The sequence below is a fragment of the Callithrix jacchus genome, chromosome 8 (assembly GCF_049354715.1).
Source record: "Callithrix jacchus isolate 240 chromosome 8, calJac240_pri, whole genome shotgun sequence".
Taxonomy (NCBI): domain Eukaryota; kingdom Metazoa; phylum Chordata; class Mammalia; order Primates; family Cebidae; genus Callithrix; species Callithrix jacchus.
Window position 1 is genome coordinate 104,843,740 of NC_133509.1, and position 20,326 is coordinate 104,864,065.

The 20,326-nt window shown below is 43.2% G+C and overlaps 1 protein-coding gene and 1 long non-coding RNA gene across 7 annotated transcripts in view; one reads left to right on the plus strand and one right to left on the minus strand.

Moving 5' to 3' along the window:
- Nucleotides 1-9,867: 9,867 nt before the first annotated feature.
- LOC118144973 (uncharacterized) lies at nt 9,868-14,788 on the minus strand. Its single transcript, XR_008474458.2, has 3 exons — nt 14,617-14,788; nt 12,469-12,619; nt 9,868-10,025 (listed from the first exon to the last, which is right to left on the minus strand). It is a non-coding gene; the product is annotated as an uncharacterized LOC118144973 (long non-coding RNA).
- A 136-nt stretch (nt 14,789-14,924) lies between these two features.
- Nucleotides 14,925-20,326, plus strand: part of SMOC1 (SPARC related modular calcium binding 1) — a 158,068-nt gene continuing 152,666 nt past the window's right edge. For all 6 annotated transcript variants that reach the window (XM_035260837.3, XM_035260841.3, XM_035260835.3 and 3 more), the window contains exon 1: nt 14,925-15,290. In XM_035260837.3, coding sequence (XP_035116728.1) covers nt 15,021-15,290 — 270 coding nt within the window. In that variant the 5' untranslated portion in view covers nt 14,925-15,020. The remainder of the gene's footprint in view (nt 15,291-20,326) is intronic.

Sequence of the window (20,326 nt, forward strand, 5' to 3'; positions counted from 1 at the left end):
TTTTAAGGCACTATGTTTGGGGTAATTTGTTATAGCAGCAATAGGAAACTAACACATAGATGGAACTGACGAAGCATAGGGACCAGGCACAGTGTGGGGGATTCACCAGATTACTGAGATGTGTTAGTACAGTTTGGGGTATAGATATTGTATCACTCAGGGCTCTCCAGAGCTGAGACCCAAGAGAGCCACTGGTGTAGTTTCAGTCATCTTCAGTCCAGCAGGTTTGAGACCCAGGCAGAGCCAATATTTCATTTCAAATCCAAAAGCTGAGGTCCCAGTTTTAAGGCCTCAAGGCAGAAAGGAGTCTCTTGATTCTGGGGAGGGTTAGCCTTTATGTTCTACTCAGGTCTTCAACAGACTGGATAAAGCCCACTCACATCAGGGAGGGCAAGCCTCTTTATTCGGTCTACCGATTTAAATGTTAATTGCATCCAAATACACCTTCATGGAAACACTCAGAACAACCTTTGATCAAATACTGGGACATGCCATGTCTTAATCCAGTTGACACATCAAATTAACTCTTCTACGTTTGAGGCTGTGATGTACAAGCCCTCGCCTGCTGGATATAGATATAAGACTCCAAATCAGGCCTCCCCCTTCTTTCCCACTATGCACCCAGGGATCCCTTGGTGCTTGTGAGCTTCACATGGGGAGGAGTCACATTTGCCTCTTATGCTTCTCGATGGCTGACAGTGATCAATCAGCCAGGGTGGCCAGGATCAATACTGGTAAGAGGGTAAACCTAATGCTCTCATGGGTCAAGTCTCCAGAATGCTGCCCTGGGAGCAGGAAGGTAAGGTGTTGCTGCCCATGGATGGCAGGGCACCAGAGTGCTGTTTGTGAGTGAAGTAGGTGGCTAGTGGACAAGACAGTGACTTCCTCTCTGTGGCAGCTAGAGGGAGGGGATATACCTGCTGAGTTGGTGAAGGAGTCCTCTAAGGTGGAAGGCAGAGATTGGGTGCTGATGAGTCTGATCTCGCTGCTGCTGTGTGTATGAAAACGCCTCCATGGATGGTGCCTTCTTCACCAACCATACACAATCTAGTGGGCCTGACCTTTAGAACTGAGTCCCAATATTCCAGCTCTCCAAGTCCTGGTTCCATCACGCAGCCAATCCCAGGGTGCAAGCAGCTCCAAGAGGACTGCAAATCAGAATGTCCCCAGCTCAGCCACTGTGCAGGCTCAGAACCAAGGGTCCTTCTTCCTCTCCAGGGACCAAATTCTTCTAAAGCAGGCAGACAGTTTTAAAAAGCTACTTACTATACAAAAAAGTTATCATACCCTTCTCCCAGGACACTGAGGCCTGCTTACTGACCCTTCATTTGCAAACACATGAGGGTGACTCAACAGATTCTTCTAAAACAAAGAAGACCAACGTTGAGGGTTTTGTTGTTGTTGTTGTTGTTGTTTGCTTCTGTCTACACCCTAAAATACCTGGCAAATTATCTTGCTGAGGATTAAAAACATAAGTTTAAACTCTGATAGGGCATTCTACCGCAAAACCCATGATCGATTTCATTGAGTACTCCCCGTAACTTTAAAAGACTTTATTATCTCCCTTTGGTAGAAGTGACATTTGATGTTAGAGGCCTGGATCGGAATTCAAGTCTTCCATCTGCAAGCCCAGGGCTATTCCAGTGCCTTGGGCTGTTTCTTAAATAAGACCAAACTGTCCATCTCCCCATTACCAAGCCCCTTCCAACTTTTCCTTTCAAATGGATAAAGCATTTCTGATGGTTTTTGACAGCTTCTTATTCCAATGACCTCTAAAAGCATGAAAAGCATTCTTTCTTCTAAACTGCCATCTACCCTACTTGTTGTTTGGCTTGTTGCATCTGCCTGCTTTGCTCTGCTCTGAGTTGATGGTGTCTATGGTGAGGTCTCCAGATAAAGCAAGAATAGCCCTACCAATGATGTTTGAAGCTGTGGCTGCTTTATGATGATGTGGGTTTTCACATATGGGTCTTGGTTTAGGTTCTTCCAAAAGCAAATTCCAAGACAAGCAATTTTAGTGCAGGTGGTTTATTTGGAGCTGACCCAAGGAAGTAGAGTAAGGGAGTGGGGAAGTATAATAGGGAAGGGAGAAAAGCCAATGAGTGGTTCATTAATAAGAGATACCTCTGTGGGGAACTGGGGCTCAATCCTGATGGGAACCCACTGAGAGACTATGTGAGACACACCTCAGAAGTGTCTCGCAGAGAGGTGAGGAAGCTGGGGATTTAACCATGAATTCTGGTTCTCCAGTAGTTGAGGTTGTTTCTGAGATTATCACCTTTGAGGCACTTCTGGCCTGCCCATGCATGTGGTCAGCATGCGCCAGTGGCCAGATGAAGCTGTCAGGCAGAAGGAGGGAGGTATGTGAGATTAGAAGCCACTAGAGAACTCTTGGTCTGAGGGATCCGAGTCAGGCATAAATAGTATCTCCTGCAGGTCATGTCAGAGCTACCATTTCTCCCAAATCCTTAAATTGTGTTAATACCGTAATGATCCATTGGACCCAATTTTAGTTAATTTTTAAAAGCATTTCTCGCAATATTTTTTGACTTCTTTCTTTCTTAGAGAGGTTTCAAAAAGTATGACTTTAAAGTTTACTTAATTTTTAAAAGACAGAAAAAAATTCATTTGAACTTATAATTATGATATTGAATGCCTTAATAAATGTAAGATACATTATGAGATTTTAATGATCTTATTCTTTCCTGTATCTTGAAACATTTAGTTGAACATCTTTGAAAAATTATGACAGTAAAGGAAATCTGACATGGTCGACTCTATCTTGCTTCTAACATCCAAGCTGTCCTTGGTCATCTCTGGAAGGTCAACTTTGGAAGGAATTTAGTTTATAGCTTAAAGTTAAAGCAAGGATGATGGCCCTTCTCAAAACTAAATCACCTTTGGAAAACTAATGAAAGGCCACAAGGTTAGGATTATAAGAGGGCCCTGGATTCTGCTAAAATGTAGGCACAGTTAAATGATAACCAGCCACTGTGCTGGAGGTCAGAAAATCTGTAACTTCTCCAATTGCTCCTATAGATAACATCACTATTGCAGAACATAAGATCAGCCTTTTGATTTTTTTTTCAAGCTTTTGCATTCTGGTAACTGACAGACCCCACTGGGACTCATGACTCATGACTCAGCTGGTCCTGTGGACCCCCATCTGGAGGCAGACTCAGCAAATGAGGACCATTTTCTACACCACTATGATGGACCAATCGGCACCACCCATTCACTAGTCCCCTGCCCACTAAACTATCCTTGAAAAATCCTATTCTCCAAGTCTTTGGGGAGACTGATTTGAGTAGTAACTTCATCTCCTGTGTGGCTGGCCTCACAATATAACAATATAATGTCAATTATATAACAGTATCTGTCAATTATATTGTTTCTTTAATACAATACCATGGTCTCAGTGAACTGGTTTTGTTTTTGGAGTGGGCAGGAAGAACCATGGGTGATTATGTACTTATTTTGTCAACCTAGGAATCATTTCATCATTACTTATCAATTAATTCCAAAATGCTGAAAAAAGACTAAAATAAAAGCACTGAAGAATGATAGAATCATCTAGAAGGATGATGCAATATAGTGTAATAAATAATCAGAATTTCATCATCCTTCAGTTTTCTTGCTGCATTGCTTACAATGTTACATTATCTTTAAGAACATATAAGACTCGGGATACTATCTTTGTCATCTGCTTTTAGGTTTTATTAAAAAGTTCAGAAATATGGAGTTTTCACTTTTGTCCTATTATGACAGAGAGAAAAGCTGATAGGGAAGAGGTTATATAATTATTAGATAAACAGAAGATAAATTCAAAGAGACAGTAGAGTTCAGACAAATGCTGGTGAAATTGATTATGTGAGACATAACCTAGCCCATGAGTCTTCAGATGACAATAGCCTAGAGGATTTTTCTCAAACTCGAGAGTTAATGAATTTAAAAAATGTATATTTTTTCAGAAGTTTCAAGGGTACATGTGCATGTTACAAAGGTGTATTGCATGGTGCTGAAGTTTGGAGTACAATTGAACCCATCACCCAGATTGAGCATAGTTCCCAATTGGTTGTTTTCAACCGTTGGCTCCCTCCCAACCTCCCCACTTTTGTATTTCCCTGTGTCTATTGTTCCTGTCTTTATGTCCATGTGTAACCAAGGTTTAGCTCCCACTTATAAATAAGTGAGAACATGCAGTATTTGCTTTTCTGTTTCTGCATTAGTTTGCTTAGGATAATGGCCTCCAGCTGCATCTATGTTGTTGCGAAGGACATGATTTCATTAATTTTTATGTCTGAATAGTATTCCACAGTGTATATATGCCATATTTTCTTTAGTCAATCCACCACTAATGGGCACCTGAGTTGATTCTATTTTTTTGCTATTGTGAATAGTGCTGTGATGAACATATGGATACATGTTTCTGTTTGGTAGAAGGACTTATTTTCCTTTGAGTATATATCCTGTAGTGTGATTGCCAGGTAGAATGGTAGTTATGTTTTTAGTTCTTTGAGAAATCTCTACCCTGTTCTTCATGGTGGCTGACTGAATTTACATTCCCACCAACCGTGTAGAAGCATTCCTTTTTCTCCATAGCCCTGTGAATATTTGTTATTTTTTGACTTTTTAATAAAAGCCAAGGAACATATTTTTAAAGATAAAAAGGAAATATAGTATTTCATCCAGTCACTCAACATGATAAACTTAATTACACAATATTTTAGGAAAAATCATGGGTCTTCCAATTTTGCTAAAAAGATATATGGTAATACTCTTTAGTTTTTTAGGTTTTTGTGGAAAATTTACTTGAATGGACAAATGCTGTAGACGGGTGTGTACATAAAGGAGAAATAGTATAGAAAGAAAAATATTAATTAAATTGAAGATTAAAAATTGTGTTTATAGACCTAAAAAAGAAAAAATAAAAATATTTTGCAATTATGAGGCAAAGAAGATGAGCATTTTCTCTTCAACAAAGTTATGAGCCACTAAATCTTTCAAAAGTATTGTGTTTTGATGATTCAAGTACAAACAGAAGAACCATAAGGAATAAGTTAGAACTAATTAGAGATACACTTGGAATCTGGAATAGGTATTGATAAGATGAATGTGTTCCAGGTTCATGAGACTGGATGAATGAATTATTTTAGTCAAAGTTTGCTTTCTATTTCAGGTATGCTATCTTTTTTATTATTATTATTTTATTTTTTATAGGTATAGAAGTCTCACTATGTTACACAGGCTAGTCGTTTTTATTGCATTTTAGGTTTTGGGGTACATGTGAAGAACATGCAAGATTGTTGCATAGGTACACACATGGCAGTGTGATTTGCTGCCTTCCTCCCCTTCACCTTTATCTGGCATTTCTCCCCATGCTATCTCTCTCCAACTCCCCACCACCCGCTGTCCCTCCCCTATTTCCCCCCAACAGACCCCAGTGATGCTCCCCTCCCTGTGTCCCTGTGTTCTTATTGTTCAACACTCGCCTATGAGTGAGAACATGTGGTGTTTGATTTTCTGTTCTTGTATCAGTTTGCTGAGAATGATGGTTTCCAGGTTCATCTGTGTCCCTACAAAGGACACAAACTCATCATTTTTTATGGCTGCATAATATTCCATGGTGTATATGTGCCACATTTTCCCTGTCCAGTCTATTACCAATGGGCATTTGGGTTGGTTCCAGGTCTTTGCTATTGTAAACAGTGCTGCAATGAACATTCGTGTGCATGTGTCCTTATAGTAGAATGATTTATAATCCTTTGGATATATACCCAGTAATGGGATTGCTGGGTCAAATGGAATTTTTATTTCTAGGTCCTTGAGGAATCGCCACACTGTCTTCCACAATGGTTGAACTAATTTATACTCCCACCAACAGTGTAAACCCAGGCTAGTCTTAAACTCCTGGCCTCAGGTGATCCTCTTGCCTCAGCCTCCCAAAGTGCTGAGATTACAGGTGTGAGCTGCCACTGTGCCCAGCCTCAGGTATACATCTTCAAAAGTAGGAAAATGAATAAAAATTTGGGTTTATTATATTTAAATTCTTCTTAATATTTCTAACAAAGCTAGTTTTCATTGTCTGTGGTAATCAGCCTCCAAGATGGTGCCAAATGATCCTAGCCTCCTGGTATTCACACCTTGTGCAGTCTCCTTCTATATTGTACCAGGGTTGGTCAGTGTGACCGGTACTATATGGCAGAAGTAATGAGCCTTGGTATGAATGTTTGTCTCCTTCAGGACTCATATTAAAATTTAACCACCATGGAAACAGTATGAAGAGTTAAACTTTAAGAAGTGATTAGGCCATTAGGGCTCTCCCCTCATAGGGATGTCTCTACAAAATAAAAAACTGGGTGTGGTGGCATACACCTGTGGTCCCAATTATGATACTGTGTATTTTCATAACTATGATATTTCATAACTATGTAGTTATGAAAGGGTGAGTTTGTCTCCCTCTAATCTTGCCCATTCTATTTCCACCATGGGATGACATTCCAGAAGGTTCCCACTCGTTGCCAGCCCATTGATCTTGGACTTCACAGCCTCTAGAGCTGTAAGCCAATAAATTTCTGCTCATTTTATATGATCCAATCTCAGGTACTCGTCACAGAGCAAAAACGGGCAAAGACATGATGGTACACATTCTTGAGATTAGGTTGTAAAAGACAGGTTGGCTCACTCTATCACCACTCCCGCCAGTCAGGGAGCTAGCTATCCTGTTGTGAGACACATGTGGAGAGGAATGGAGGCCTCCTAATGACCATGTGAGTGAGCTTGGAAGAAGATCCTCCAGCCCTAGATGACTGTAATCCTGGCTGACAGTTTGGGTGCAACCAGCACTGGCTACATACTTTTAGGCTGTGATCCAGTGCAAAATAAAAATGGGCACTCTTTTTTTCAAAAATTACTGAAAAAATCAAGACAGCAACAGCAGAGTATTAAGCCAAGTATGGAGCCTTTTGTGATTATACAGTTTACTGCCTATGAAGCTGGCCCTGACTGCAACCTCATGAGGAACTCCAAGCCAGAACCACCAAACTAAGCCACTCCAAGATTCTTGCCACAGATGCCATGAGATGAGAAATGTTTGCTGTTTTAAGCTGCTAAGTTTTGGGAGTAATTTGTTGTGTAGTAATAGGTAACTAATATACTATCCCTTTATTCCTACTTCTATAAATTATTTGTAAAAGGATTTAAAAATACCCATATGGTGAGATGAATTTTAAAACTGTTCTTAGTAAGAAACTTTCTAATCACACAGATCACTAGGGGCACATGTGATTTATCTACAAGAAAAAAAAATGTCAAGAAAGATGGAATTTTACCTCCCATTTTCTCCCAGGTCATACTTAAGAAATTGATTTTCAGTTTGTTCTTAGGTATTGTGACTGTAGACAGAACCTCCTTTCAAAGTGGTGAATTCCATTTGTCTCCTAGCCTTTTACAAGACCCTAATTCTACTCTTTACATATAGTTTCCTATTAGCAAAGATGAAAATGAAAAGAGAACGGCTATACTAGAGACAGTCATTTTGAAGAGAAAGAGACTATGAAACCTTGATGCACCCTCTCTTTGTACTGTGAAAGTTGTCAGAATCAAAATGGAATCACTAATGTTAAGAAAACCTGGGCCGGGCGCGGTGGCTCATGCCTATAATCTGAGCACTTTGGGAGGCCAAGGCGGGTGGATCACGAGGTCAAGAGATCGAGACCATCCTGGTCAACATGGTGAAACCCTGTCTCTACTAAAAATACAAAAAGTAGCTGGGCATGGTGGTGTGTGCCTATAGTCCCAGCTACTCGGGAGGCTGAGACAGGAGAATTGCTTGAACCTGGGAGGCAGAGGTTGCGGTGAGCCGAGATCGCGCCACTGCACTCCAGCCTGGGTAACAAGAGTGAAACTCCGTCTCAAAAAAAAAAAAAAAAAAAAAGAAGGAAATCTCTGACAAATAGAACCGAGGGAGGCCATGAGGAGTGAGTTTTTATATTTGTATGTCTGATCATAGAAGCTATAATAAAAGACTATAAAAACCACAACCTTGTATAAAGTCCCTATTTTTGTAAGGACATCTTTCCAGGAAGTGTTTAACCTTGAAATGTTGTTATTTTTGTTACTGATCTTTATAGCCAAAGATAATCATTTCAGATCAATTATGTAATAAAAATATTTAAAAAAATACTCAGATGGTAAATGATGATAACTATTTTCCCTGGGCTACTAAGGGTTAAAGGAATAAAAGTGATTTAGTTATTCACAAATGAAGTTTCATATTCTCTCCCACCTCAATGCCTTTGCATATGCTGTTTGCTATGCCTAGAATACTCTGCCCCTCACGCTTTTTCCGCTTAAATCAGACAGCCTTCAGGTCTTGACCTAAACATCACTTTGGCAGGACACAGTGCTCATGCCTGTAATCCCAGCACTGTGGGAGGCTGAGGCGGGAGGATTGCTTGAGCCCAGGAGCTCAAGACCAGCCAGGGCAACACAGGGATATCCTGTCTCTACAAAATAAAAAGTTAGCTGGGTGTGGCGGCATACACCTGTGGTCCCAACTACTTGGTGGGCTGAGGTGGGAAGATTACTTGAGCCCAGGAAGTTGGGGCTTCGGTGAGCCATGATTGTGCCACTGCAGTCCAGCCTGGGCAACAGAGTGAGATCCCCACTTTAAAAAAATGCCCTTCAAAACATCATTTTCTGAGGAAAGTTATTACTGACTCTCTAGACTGAGTTACTTACCTTTTAAAATGAAGTCCCCAAACACCCTTGCCTCCCTGCAGCACTGTGGACACTTGTAATTAGTGAATTAATTGTTGAAAATTAGTTGCTTAATATCTGTCTTCCCACTAGACTGTAAGTTCCTTGAGATCATTTGCCTTTTGTCTTTGTTCACACTGCATACTTAGCCCTGGTACCGTGCTTGGCACACAGTGGGATGCAGTAAAACTTGTCTGATTGACTAGTTTGCCTCTATGCCAATGGAGTAGGACCAAATGATAATGATTTATGATGCGTATTAAACCACAGGCTGAATGAAGTCGTTGCAGTAATACTTTCTTTGGAGCATCATCATGGTGGTTCTGGTCCTGAATACAAGGGAAATGCCTCTTCCCAACTGGGTTCCTGCATAAGCAACACAGGCCATTAAAGCAGGTGAATGGGGGAAATTCATACCCGTGGAAACTGAAGTTAGCCTTTAGCAATGAACAAAATAGCATGCACAAAAGCAACCTGTGCTTCTGACTCTTAGGGGTAAGAGATTTAACCCATTTGTGCTGGACGTTGCAATTTTTGAATTGCAAAATCAGACCTTGGCAATGGCCTTGAGAAGTAGGATGTAAATAACTTCCACATGCTTAGCATTCCAATAATGGAACACTAGACATAAATAGGTTAAGAGGATGCCAAAATTTTGGATGTGAATGCAAAATTTAAGAACTGCCCTTGGTAAAGTTGACCTCTGTGATTAAGCCTCAGTTCCTCATCTATTCAATGGGACCAATAACAACAACCTCATAAGTTGGGCTTGAGGATATGAGATCAAGTAGGGAAAGTGCCTGGCAAAAGTTTAGCTGGATTGGGTTTTGATTCTTATTCTGCTCTTTGTTTCTGTTTATGTGAGTTATTTAACCTCCCATAGTCTCAGTGTGTCATTAGTGAAATGGAGAGAAGAAAGCTCCTACCTTGTAGAGTAAATGTAAGAGTGTATACTACAGCCTTCATGTTTGGGATTTGCTAAGTCCTTGTAGTTACTACTACTATTATTATTAATTTTGAAACCAGGTTACAGAAAAACAGCCAGGTGAAAAGAGAGATTCCTTTCTAGGTGGAAGAAGGAGGGGGAATAAATAGAAACAGAAGAATACAGACAATTGCCAAAAATATTTTCACAAAGATGCGCATTATTCCCACTGACCATAACTGACCACTGGTCTCTTTAGGGGCTTATTTCTTGTCAGCCTTGCACCACATGGCTTGAGCTTCATTCCAGTATGTTCTCAGTTCCTCCCACTTGAAGGTACCTAAGAGAAATACCAGAAGGAAATTTTTGTGGCTATGAAGAGTCTGGGTGTCTGGCACTAAGGCCATTGTCTTAGTCAGCTCAGCCTGACTTAACATAGTCTGGGTGGCTTACAAACAATAGAAATGTATTTATCACAGTTCTGCAGGCTGGAAGTCCAGGACCAGGGTGCTGGCATGGTTGAGTTCTGGAGGGCCAGGTGGCCGACTTCTCTTGGTATCTTCACATGACAGGGAGCAGAGAGGGAAAGCAAGCTCTCTTGTGACTCTTACAAGGGCACTGATCTCATTCATGAGGATTTCACCCTCATGACCTCACCTGATCCCTTTTTTGACTGTATATCATCGTCATCTAATCATAATTACCTCCCAAGGACTCACCTTCTTATGTCATCATGTGGAGCGGGTAGACTTTTAACATATAAATTTCAGGGGAATATATTCAATCCATAAAAGTCATTAATATTTTTGAGTACCAGGGAGCCGGGTCTGCCGAACTAGAGGTAAACCATAACCGAACGCTGTGGCAACTCAATGACATCTCATGATGATGGCGTCTACTTCTAATTGTGACCCAGAATTGTATCCTTTCTTAGTAACATAAACCCTGATTTTTAGCTGTACATATGTGGTCACCTCCAATTAGGATTACATTTTTTAAAGCCCTTCTTTGCTGAATGTGGTCGTATGACTAAATTAGCCAATGAGACAAAATGAAATGTGACTTCTGGGAGGTGTACTTAAAAAGAGGAGCATGGTCTTCTTTCCTCTTTTTCCTTCCTGCTGGCTGGAAAACAGATGTGATGGCTGGGCTCAAGCAGCCATCTTGTACCACAAAGAAATAATAGAAGGATCCTGGGTTGGAGGAAACTGCCTGAAACTTTGAATGGAGTTTGTTTACCAAAGAGAGAACTAAATTTCTAAGTTGTTTGTCACTCGGATTATTTTTGTCATGTGTATTTAAAGTTTAAGCAGTGACTTGGTAAGGTTAAATGTTTTCATTTGCACAATGGGACTAATAATACTCACCTTAGCCTAATGCTAAGGTTACAGCAAGTTAGTCATAAATCCAAAAGCAGAACCCAGAAATCTTAATGTCTCAAGCTTCGAAGCTCAATAGTGTTTTTGACAAAAGTCTTGCACCTTAGACACAGTGTACTTCTTTCCGTTGGTAGCTGTTGTAACAAATGAAGCAAATATAAACCAGGATATATTTATATTATAGAAGCACTCTGCTCCAGAGCCTCATTCAGGATCTACCTCTGTCATGAGACCTTCCTGCCCATTGGGTCTATAGTGGGTCCTCTCACTCTGAGTTCCTACAACACACTGCCAACTTTAACTCTTAAATATGGTCTCTAGGTATCTGTCTCATCTGTGTCCTAAGTTAAATTATAACCTCTCGGAGGGCTGAGGACCTCCCAAAGATCTCAGAATAATGAACATTGTGCAAGGCACAGAAGGAGATGCATCAAAGTGCTTGTATAGAAACACAGATATATTTATTTTGTTTTTTCTTTTTTTTTAAGATGGAGTCCCACTCTGTTGCTCAGGTTGGAGTGCAATGGTACCATCTTGGCTCTATGCAACCTCTCTCCCAAGCAATTCTCCCGCCTCAGCCTCATGAGTAGCTGAAATTACAGGCACATGCTACTGCACCCAGCTAATTTTTCTATGTTTAGTGGAAACAAGGTTTTGCCATGTTGGCCAGTCTGGTATCAAACTCCTGGCCTCAAGTGATCCACCAGCATCAGACTCCCAAAGTGCTGGGATTATAAGGTGTGAGACACTACACCTTGCCAGAAACACAGATATATTTGAAACTGGCATTTCTAGCTAGTACTAAATATTTGAGGCCTTCAGACCTCAATCTGTGATATAAAGTATTAATTTTCTTCTATTGAAATATCCCATTGCAAATAGAAGTCCCACAAGACAAGGAGTTTTACTGAAACTGGACAAACCAGACGCCAGGATAGTTAGATTTATTTTTTGGACCATGAGTCTGGCCCCCAGGGAAAAAAGAAACTTGTCAATTTCACTTTTTTGCTTGGATCAGAAGATTAAGCCTGGCAGAAAGAAACTGTTTGGGACTAGAGGTTCTCTGGAATTTCTAACCTTCTCTGGGCTTGGGAGGAGTTGGGAGAAGAAAATGCATCATCTGAATGATGGCCATGGTTACAACAGGCCTCGTATGCCAACCAGAGGGAAAGAAAATACTTGCTGAGCAAAGTAACTGGAAAGCAGTTGCTCATAGTTTGAACTAAGCTACATGATTGAAATCCAGAATAATGTAGATTTTTGGACCAGTGAACACTTGGAAATGAACTTTCTGGCTGGAAAGCAGCATTTGGTGTTAGGAATGGAAAGGGCTATTGCAAGGCTTTTTCCCTGGGCACTTTGTGCTGCCAGATACTCAGGGCCATCTGAAGCATATTTACTTACTCCAGCAGATTTCTTAATAGTTCCAGCAACAGGAAGGAGTTGACCAGCTTGAAAGGTGCGTGTAGCCAGGTGGCAGAGTCAAGAAAAGCCTGTCACGCTGCTGAGGCTGATGGTAACGGTTCCATCCTGTTGAGCCCCTGGAGGGTGAACACTTAGGAGGATACATGGATAGTGATGTAAGTGCTGCACAGGGCACAGTACTGGACAAGTGTCACAAGTCCAGCTGGGCAAACTCCCAGGATGCCAGATCACAAGGGCTGTTTCCAGGAAGGGCTGACCCCTGCTGTTTACATCCTCTTCCCCTGAAGCTCAGTGGAGCTCACTAGTCTCAGTTACCTTGTAGGCCCCTGAAGAAATTCCCAATTAGCACACAGGAATGTCCAACCCTATGGGATTTGAGACTGGAGATTGCAGCCATCACATGACGGAAGCAGAATTTGACTCCAGAAACCTTGCCTTGAATCTCGGCTGTGTCATTTACCAGCAAAACGAGGCCAGGCAAGTCACAATCTTATGGAGTGTTCACTTATCTACCTGTAAAATAAGGATGTCTGATCTATTTCATAGGATTGTTCTGAGGATAAAATGAGATGAGGCATTTGTCTTATCCTCTTCAAATGCCATATTGTGATACTCTTCACTTAATTATTCTAAGGGCTTTAAAGACTCCATCTCCTTTAATCTTGACCACAACTCGTGGCAGGGGGATACTATTTTCATCCCCATTTTACAGAGGGAAAACCAGGACCCCAGATAAGTAAAGAGACTTGTTCAAGATTATACCACTAGGTGGCAAACCTAGCAGATTTGAACCCTGCTGTCCAGCTCCAGAGTGTGTCTGACCAAGGCACTCATTTCCAGCAGAGGAGAAGATAGATCGTTCTTTTAGAAGTGCTCTTCATTTTTGTTTGGAGAACCACAAGTACTTTGTTATTGTTCCAGTGTCCAGTCTGGGCTCTCTTGTCTGAGGGCACTGGGGAGAGGGGAAGTTGTTTAAGCAGGGAATGGTGCGTTCAGGTTTGCTGATTAAAAGGGTGACTGGCTTCTAAATAGAGAATAGACACACTGGCTGCCGTGTGGAGGCTGGATGGGGCCAGTGTGGGGAGAGGGCAAAGCTGAATTAGGAGTCAGGTGGGAAGCAGGTTCATGGAATCCAGGAGAGAAGCCCTGAGGGAGCAGGGCTAATCCTAGGACCTCTCAGACCAAATAGGGAGGAGGAGTGCAGCAATGATGCTTTTAATCAAATTACAGAAAAGAATCCCTCCCTGCGAAGTGGCCCATACTGATGGAATTAAGCACTAAATGTTATTCTCCACATAAGAAGATAGCGCTGGGTTTCATTTTGCCCCCCTCATCCCTGTGATTACCTGGAGATGTCAGTCTCATTGAAGGCAGCAGAGCAGCTTGCTCTGTTGAGGAGCCAGTGTGATGCAGCTGTGACCATTCCCAAGATGGCCCTCTAGGGGTGGCCCTGGGCAGAGCCTCCCCAACATCTGACTGAAGCTCTGCTGAGCTGTCCTCTCCAAGTGGGTTGGGCACCCGGGAGAGATCTCCCTCCCTTTCCTACCCCATCTCTGGGATCTCTGCATCCTCAGACTACCTCCTCCTCATCCATGCTTTTCCTCCTCTCCCATCAGGGGACCAGGGCCTCTCCCAGAGCTGCTGGGCCATAGAGAGGCCGCCCCTTTCCCTCCAGTTCAGAGCGGGAAGCTAGGATGCCTAAGTTCCAATCCTGGATCACACGGACCATAGAGCTGGGATACCGGGTGTGTGTGTGTGTGTGTGTGTGTGTGTAGGGGGTTATCATACCCAAGAGGCCCTCCCCTGCCGCCAATGCCCAGCACACGCTTCACCTTGTCCCTTGCGACTTCTCCCAGGGCAGCCGCTGTGAGACTCAGGAAGAGACTTTTTAGGGAGAGTCTTTGAAAGAAATGGGCGCTCCCATTCCCCACTTCAACACCACAGCCCAACCTGTGAGGGTTACCCGGCAACTTCCCAGTTGCTCTTGGTGTTGCTGCAGCAGGGAGGCGGAAATCTCGGCGCCTTTGTGTCACAGCATTCTCATCTGGTAAATGGGGCCAGGAGTATTTTCCCTGACTACTTCACGGCGTTGTTGGGACAATCACGAACTTGAGCTAAGAAATATACCTGCGTAAGGCATTATGATCAGCCGGGTGAGCATTCTGGTGAGTATCTGCTGCTGGGGCTCTCTCAGGCTTCCTCGGGCAGGAGTGCCAAGAGAAAGTTACTCTTTATCCGAGTCTCTCCCTGGGCCCACTCCGGCAGAGCTCCTCGGAGAGGGTTGACAACGACCCGCTCCTCTTGCCCCTCTTCCATTGGCTTTCACCTGCCACAGGGTCGGCTGCTACAGGCCTCTTAGCCCGTCAATCAGGCCCGCCGAGCTCCGCCCCGCCCCTCCCGTGGGTTTATAACGGGAATTCCCATGGCCCGGGCTCAGGCGTCCAACCTGCTGCTGCCTTGGCCCCGCCGAGCGGAGCTAGCGCCGCGCGCAGAGCACACGCTCGCGCTCCACCTCCCCTCCTGAGCTGTTCATGACTGTGTCTCCTGATCGCAGCCTCTGCGAGCCACCGCCGCAGAACCCCTGCCCACTTCCCGCGGCCGCGAGGACCCCGAGCGAAGGAAGGCAGGAAGGGAGGCGTGCTGTGCACCCCGAGGAGCCCGCGATCTCCGCTCGCTGCCGGCTGCCCGGCCCGGCAGGCACCATGCTGCCCGCGCGCTGCGCCCGCCTGCTCACGCCCCACTTGCTGCTGGTGTTGGTGCATCTGTCCCCGGCTCACGGCCACCGCACCACAGGCCCCAGGGTAAGTGCGCCCCCAGCTGTGCGCCCACCTGCGGAGGGAGAGGAGGTCGCTTCGCCCCTCGTCCCTGGGGGCAAGAGGAGAGGGAAGAGAGATGTCAAAGACCTGTTGTCTTCTGTCTACTACCAGGTCCCCTACGGGCTTCATTGGTGAAGTTGCTGAAATATATATATTTTTCTTCCATTGGCGCCGCTCCCCACTCCATTTCCTGCAGCACCATCCCACCCCCGCCCCTGAACTGTCACTGGTGGGTTTTCTCTGCAATCTCTTCTCCCCAGCATTTTGCTCAAGACCCTCAGAGGTGCTTCCTGCGTCGGAGAGAAGCTCGCTCTCGACTCCTGTAGGGCTTCCCTGTGGTTTCACGCTGCGCCCGGTCCAGCCTGCTGGCGTTGTTGGCAGGAAGGGGGGCGGTGCAGCTCTGCTTGGAGAGTTTTAGGTTACCCGCGAGCCACACAAGGACCTTGTGTTGTTGTTTTAAAAAGGGATCACTGCTAGTAAAACCCACAGCAGATAATTTTAATGTCCCCTCCTGCCGGGCAGGCTCTGGAAGAGGGTCAGAGGTGGGGTACTGTAAAGAGGTGGGAGGGGAGAGTTGCGCAATGTTCAGGGGTCTCTTCCCCTGGGTTCAGTGCTGGGAGGTTAAATTACTTGTTGAACCTTGGTCTGATTGGAGTTTCTGAACGATATGAAACCTGCCAATTCTGTGCGCAGGACAGACTGTCCAGGGCATTGTAAAATCTCCTGGAACCGACAGCACTGTGTTCATTTCTGGTCTAGATTATCCGCCTCTCCCCCGCCCGCCAACTGGTCTAATAAAGAATTTCACTGCCTTAAAACATGTACTGTTAAACCACCTAGTGGTTCTTTTGACCAAACTTAATCCGGGCAATCTCTGGCCAAGCATCGGTTATGTCAGGGCAATTGCCTCTTAACTGGCAGCCTGAGAGTCCATGTAGCAAGGATCTTTGTGAAAACAAGATTGGTTCAACCAACTTGTGCTTCCTTTCCTGACCATCCTTGGGCCTAGCCCTGTACCACCTGTTCAGATTGCAGGTTGTTTATTCATAGCTTTTGCTATATGAGAATCCTCTTTATAGCAGTCCTGTGTAGAGGAAAAGCCTTGCAATGCTTGACAAATCTTAATGACTGCCCAGATGCTGGGTTGATTACATCCAAGCCCAGCTATCACTGTGAGATCAGATTTGCAGCCACTTAGGAAAGAAAAGTGTTTGTCCCCGTGTTGGGCCAGCCCTTGCTTTTATGACCAGATGTGCAACAGCAGCAGTTAAAGTGTGGCAGATTAGATCCAGGGCGTGTCATAAATCCTCGACAGCAGGCATTCCCAAAGCTGGGGCAAGTAAGGGCTCCGGGAGTGACTTTTATGGATGCAGATGAGGATGCCTTTTAAATGAAGCTGCTTGGTTTGATATTAGGACTCGGAGCTCTTAAACTCTGAGGTCAGGTGAGCCATGCGTTCCCTCCAATAATTAGGAACAGTCAAGACAGAGATGCAGACCAGAGCACCCCGACTGAAATCTGGATGGCCGCCCACAGGAGGGTCGAAAGGAGAGAGGCCCTGAGACAAATGGTGGGGGGCTCGTTTGTTTGCTGCTGGGCTTGTCTAGAGTCTCAAGCCATATGGCTCTCCTTCCTGGCCTCCTGGAATCAGAGGAAGCAACTTTTAGGGGAAAGCTAGGGACTTGAGGGGAAAACAGGCACTGTGGTTAGGTTCCTTTCAGCTCCTTTAGTTTATTAATTTGATAGAAGTGATGGACTTTAAGCAGGTATTGCAAATAGGCTGGTGTATGTCCCAGCTGCTGCACTTTCTCTCTCTCCCTCTTTTTTCCCCTCTTTCTCTCTCTCACTCCAATAAACACACACGTACAAACACACACACATTGCACCCCCTGCATCTTGGTGTGTTTAGAAAGTACCAAGGGGAAGATGCTGTCTCTAGCATGGGAGCATGTGGTTACCTGGTTGTGTTTATTGATAACAATATGAACATTTGGGCTGGGCGCTTTTCATGATCTCTTATTTGAACGGGAACAAGAAGGTGGGTCTTTTTAAAGCAATTTTGCAGACAACCAAGTGAGACTCAGAGTGGCTAGTCGACTTGCCTGAACTTCCAGTTTATGTGGATTGAAAGGCTGCGTGCAGCTGTAGCTAGTGTTCATCCAACGAGCGATGCCCTTTCTGTTAAAGCAGGAGATGGCTTGATGAGAAATACAGAATCAGGCGAGTCTGCAGAGACATTATTAATATGTTTTGGTGTCTGTATCACAGGGAAATGATTGAATTTCAACTTATCCGCAAAGACTCCAGTTCTTTTCTATGGCGTATTGGTGGCTCTAAAAGTGTGGCTCTGGTTGAGAGCGGCGTCATCGGAAGAGCAGAAACATCTGGCCCTGTGGGCGCTCCTAAGTCTCTTCTGTTAATCTTTTGAGTGACAGAGGCTTAAGGATTGGCATCTTTTCCAGCTGGCTTTCTAGGAAACCAGGAGCATGCCCTTTCAGTTTGACTTTATCTGGCTCACTAATTGAGCTCCCCCGAGGCCCAGACCTCAGTCCTTGCCCCCTTATTTGCTTCCTGCCTTCCTTCATAAAATTCCTGACATTTGTTTGACTCTGAAACCAGCAGCTATCAAGTATCAGATTGGAGGCTATTATGTAGGAAGCACCTGATTTTGGGGTCTCTCAACTCTAAGCGGCTGCTTGGCTACCTGGGACGTTGCTCAGGATTCTTTTAATTACCGAGGAGGCAGCTATTTCTTTAATCCTGCACAATTTACTGAAAATGTTTCAGGGGAGGATGGCATGGGGGAGGGCCTCCCCCTGGCTGATGGCATCTGGCCCATGGTCAAGCCAACTGCTTGTCTTTGTTTAATTCTGTGTCTGCCTTGAAGACGGAAAGCTGGATGAAGGCAGGAAAGGTTTCTGTCTCATCCAGGGATGTATCCTCAGAGCTCAGCATGGGGCCAGACCCCTGTAAAGATTTACTTCGCTGATGTTGGTGAAATGAACAAATAAATGCAGATCATGTTGTTTAAGAGTGATCGCAGGTTCCACTTTGACTGGAAGCAGGAACTAGATTTAAGAAGTGTGAGAAATAGGAGATGATGCAAAGATTAAAAGGTCTGAGTCAGAAATGGATTTTTATTTTTTAAATCTGACAGTAACATTGTATGTATTTATCTCATGCAACATGATATTTTTGAAATATATATATACATTAAATCTAGCTAATCAATGATTGCTTTACCTCATGTAATTATCTTTTTTGTGGCGAGAGCAGTTAACATCCACTCTTTGCATTTTTCAAGGATACAATAACTTGTCATTAACTATAGTCACTTTGCTATTCAATAAATCTCTTGAAGTTATTACTCCTCTCTAACTATAGTTACGTACCCTTTGACCAACCTCTCTCCTTCCCCTCTCCCCTCTTCCTTCCCCAGGCTTTGGTAACCACTGTTCTACCTTCTACTTCTATGAGACCAGTTTTTTTAGATTCCACATATGAGTGAGATCACACAGTGTCTGTCTTTCTGTGCCTGGCTTATATTATTTAATGTCCTCTGGGTTCATCCACATTGTTGCAAATGACAGGACTTCATTCTTTTCTATGGCTGAATAGTATTCCTTGTGTATATATTCCATATTTTCTCTATCCTTTCATCCACTGATGGACACACCTAGATTGATTTTATCTCTTGGCTATTGTGAACAATGCTGCAATAAACATGGGAGAGCAGATATTTCTTCAACATACTGATTTCATTTCCTTTGGATAAATGTCCAGCAGTGAGATTGCTGGGTCATATGCTAGTTCTGTTTTTAATTTTTTGAGGAACGTTTTTGCTGTTTCTCATAATGGCTGTACTAATTTACATTCCCAACAACAGTGTGTTAAGGACCCCCTTTTCTCCATATCCTTGCCAGCACTCGTTTTTCGTCTTTTTGATAATAAATAGCCATTGTAACTGGAGTGAGGTGGTATCTCATTGTGGTTTGACTGTATTTCCCTGATGATGAGTGATGCTGAACAGTTTTGAATATACCTATTGGCCATTTGTATGCCTTCTTTCAAGAAATGCCTATTCAGGTCTTTTGCCCATTTTTTCATTGGATTTTTTTTTTTTTTTTTGCTATTGAGTGATTTGAGTTCTCTGTGTATTTTGCATATTAACTCCTTATCAGATACATAGTTTATGAATATGTTGTCCCATTCTCTAGGTTATCTCTTTACTTGGTTGTTTTCCTTGCTTGAGGAAGCATTTTAGTTTGATATAATTTCATCTGTCTATCTTTGCTTTTGTTGCGTGTGCTTTTGAGGTCCCCAAACCAATGTCATGGAGCTTTCCTTTTATGTTTTCTTTTAATAGTGTCATAGTTCAGGATCTTGCATTTAGGTCTTTAATTCATTTGATTGAATGATTTTTGTATTTGGTGAGAAATAAGGGTCTAGTTTCATTCTTCTGCATGTGGTTATCCAGTTTTCCTAATACCAATGATTGAAGATTGTCCTTTCCCGATTGTGAGTTTTTGGTACCTTTGTTGAAATCAGTTGGCTGTAAATATGTGAATTTATTTTTGGGCTCTGTATTCTGTTCCATTGGTCTATGTGTCTGTTTTTATGACAGTACCATGCTGTCTTGGTTCTACAGCTTTGTAGTTTATTTTGAAGTCAAATAGTGTGATGCCTCCACTTTGTTCTTGTTACTTTTTACTTTGCTTTGGCTATTTGGGGTCTTTTGTGTTTCTACAAAAATTTTAGATTTTTTTTTCTCTTTATGTGAAGAACATCTTGGTATTTTGATAGGGATTACACTGAATCTGTAGATTGCTTTGGGAAGTATAGATATTTTCACTACATTTGTTTTTCCAATTCATGAACATGACATCTCTTTCCATTCATTTGTGTATTCTTCAACCTGAAACGGATTTCTTAAATATTTTAGGTATTTGTTATTTCTTCTCTCGCCTCTTGATCACTTGATTCATCCTTCAAAATCCAGGAACTTTTCTACAGAGCATTCT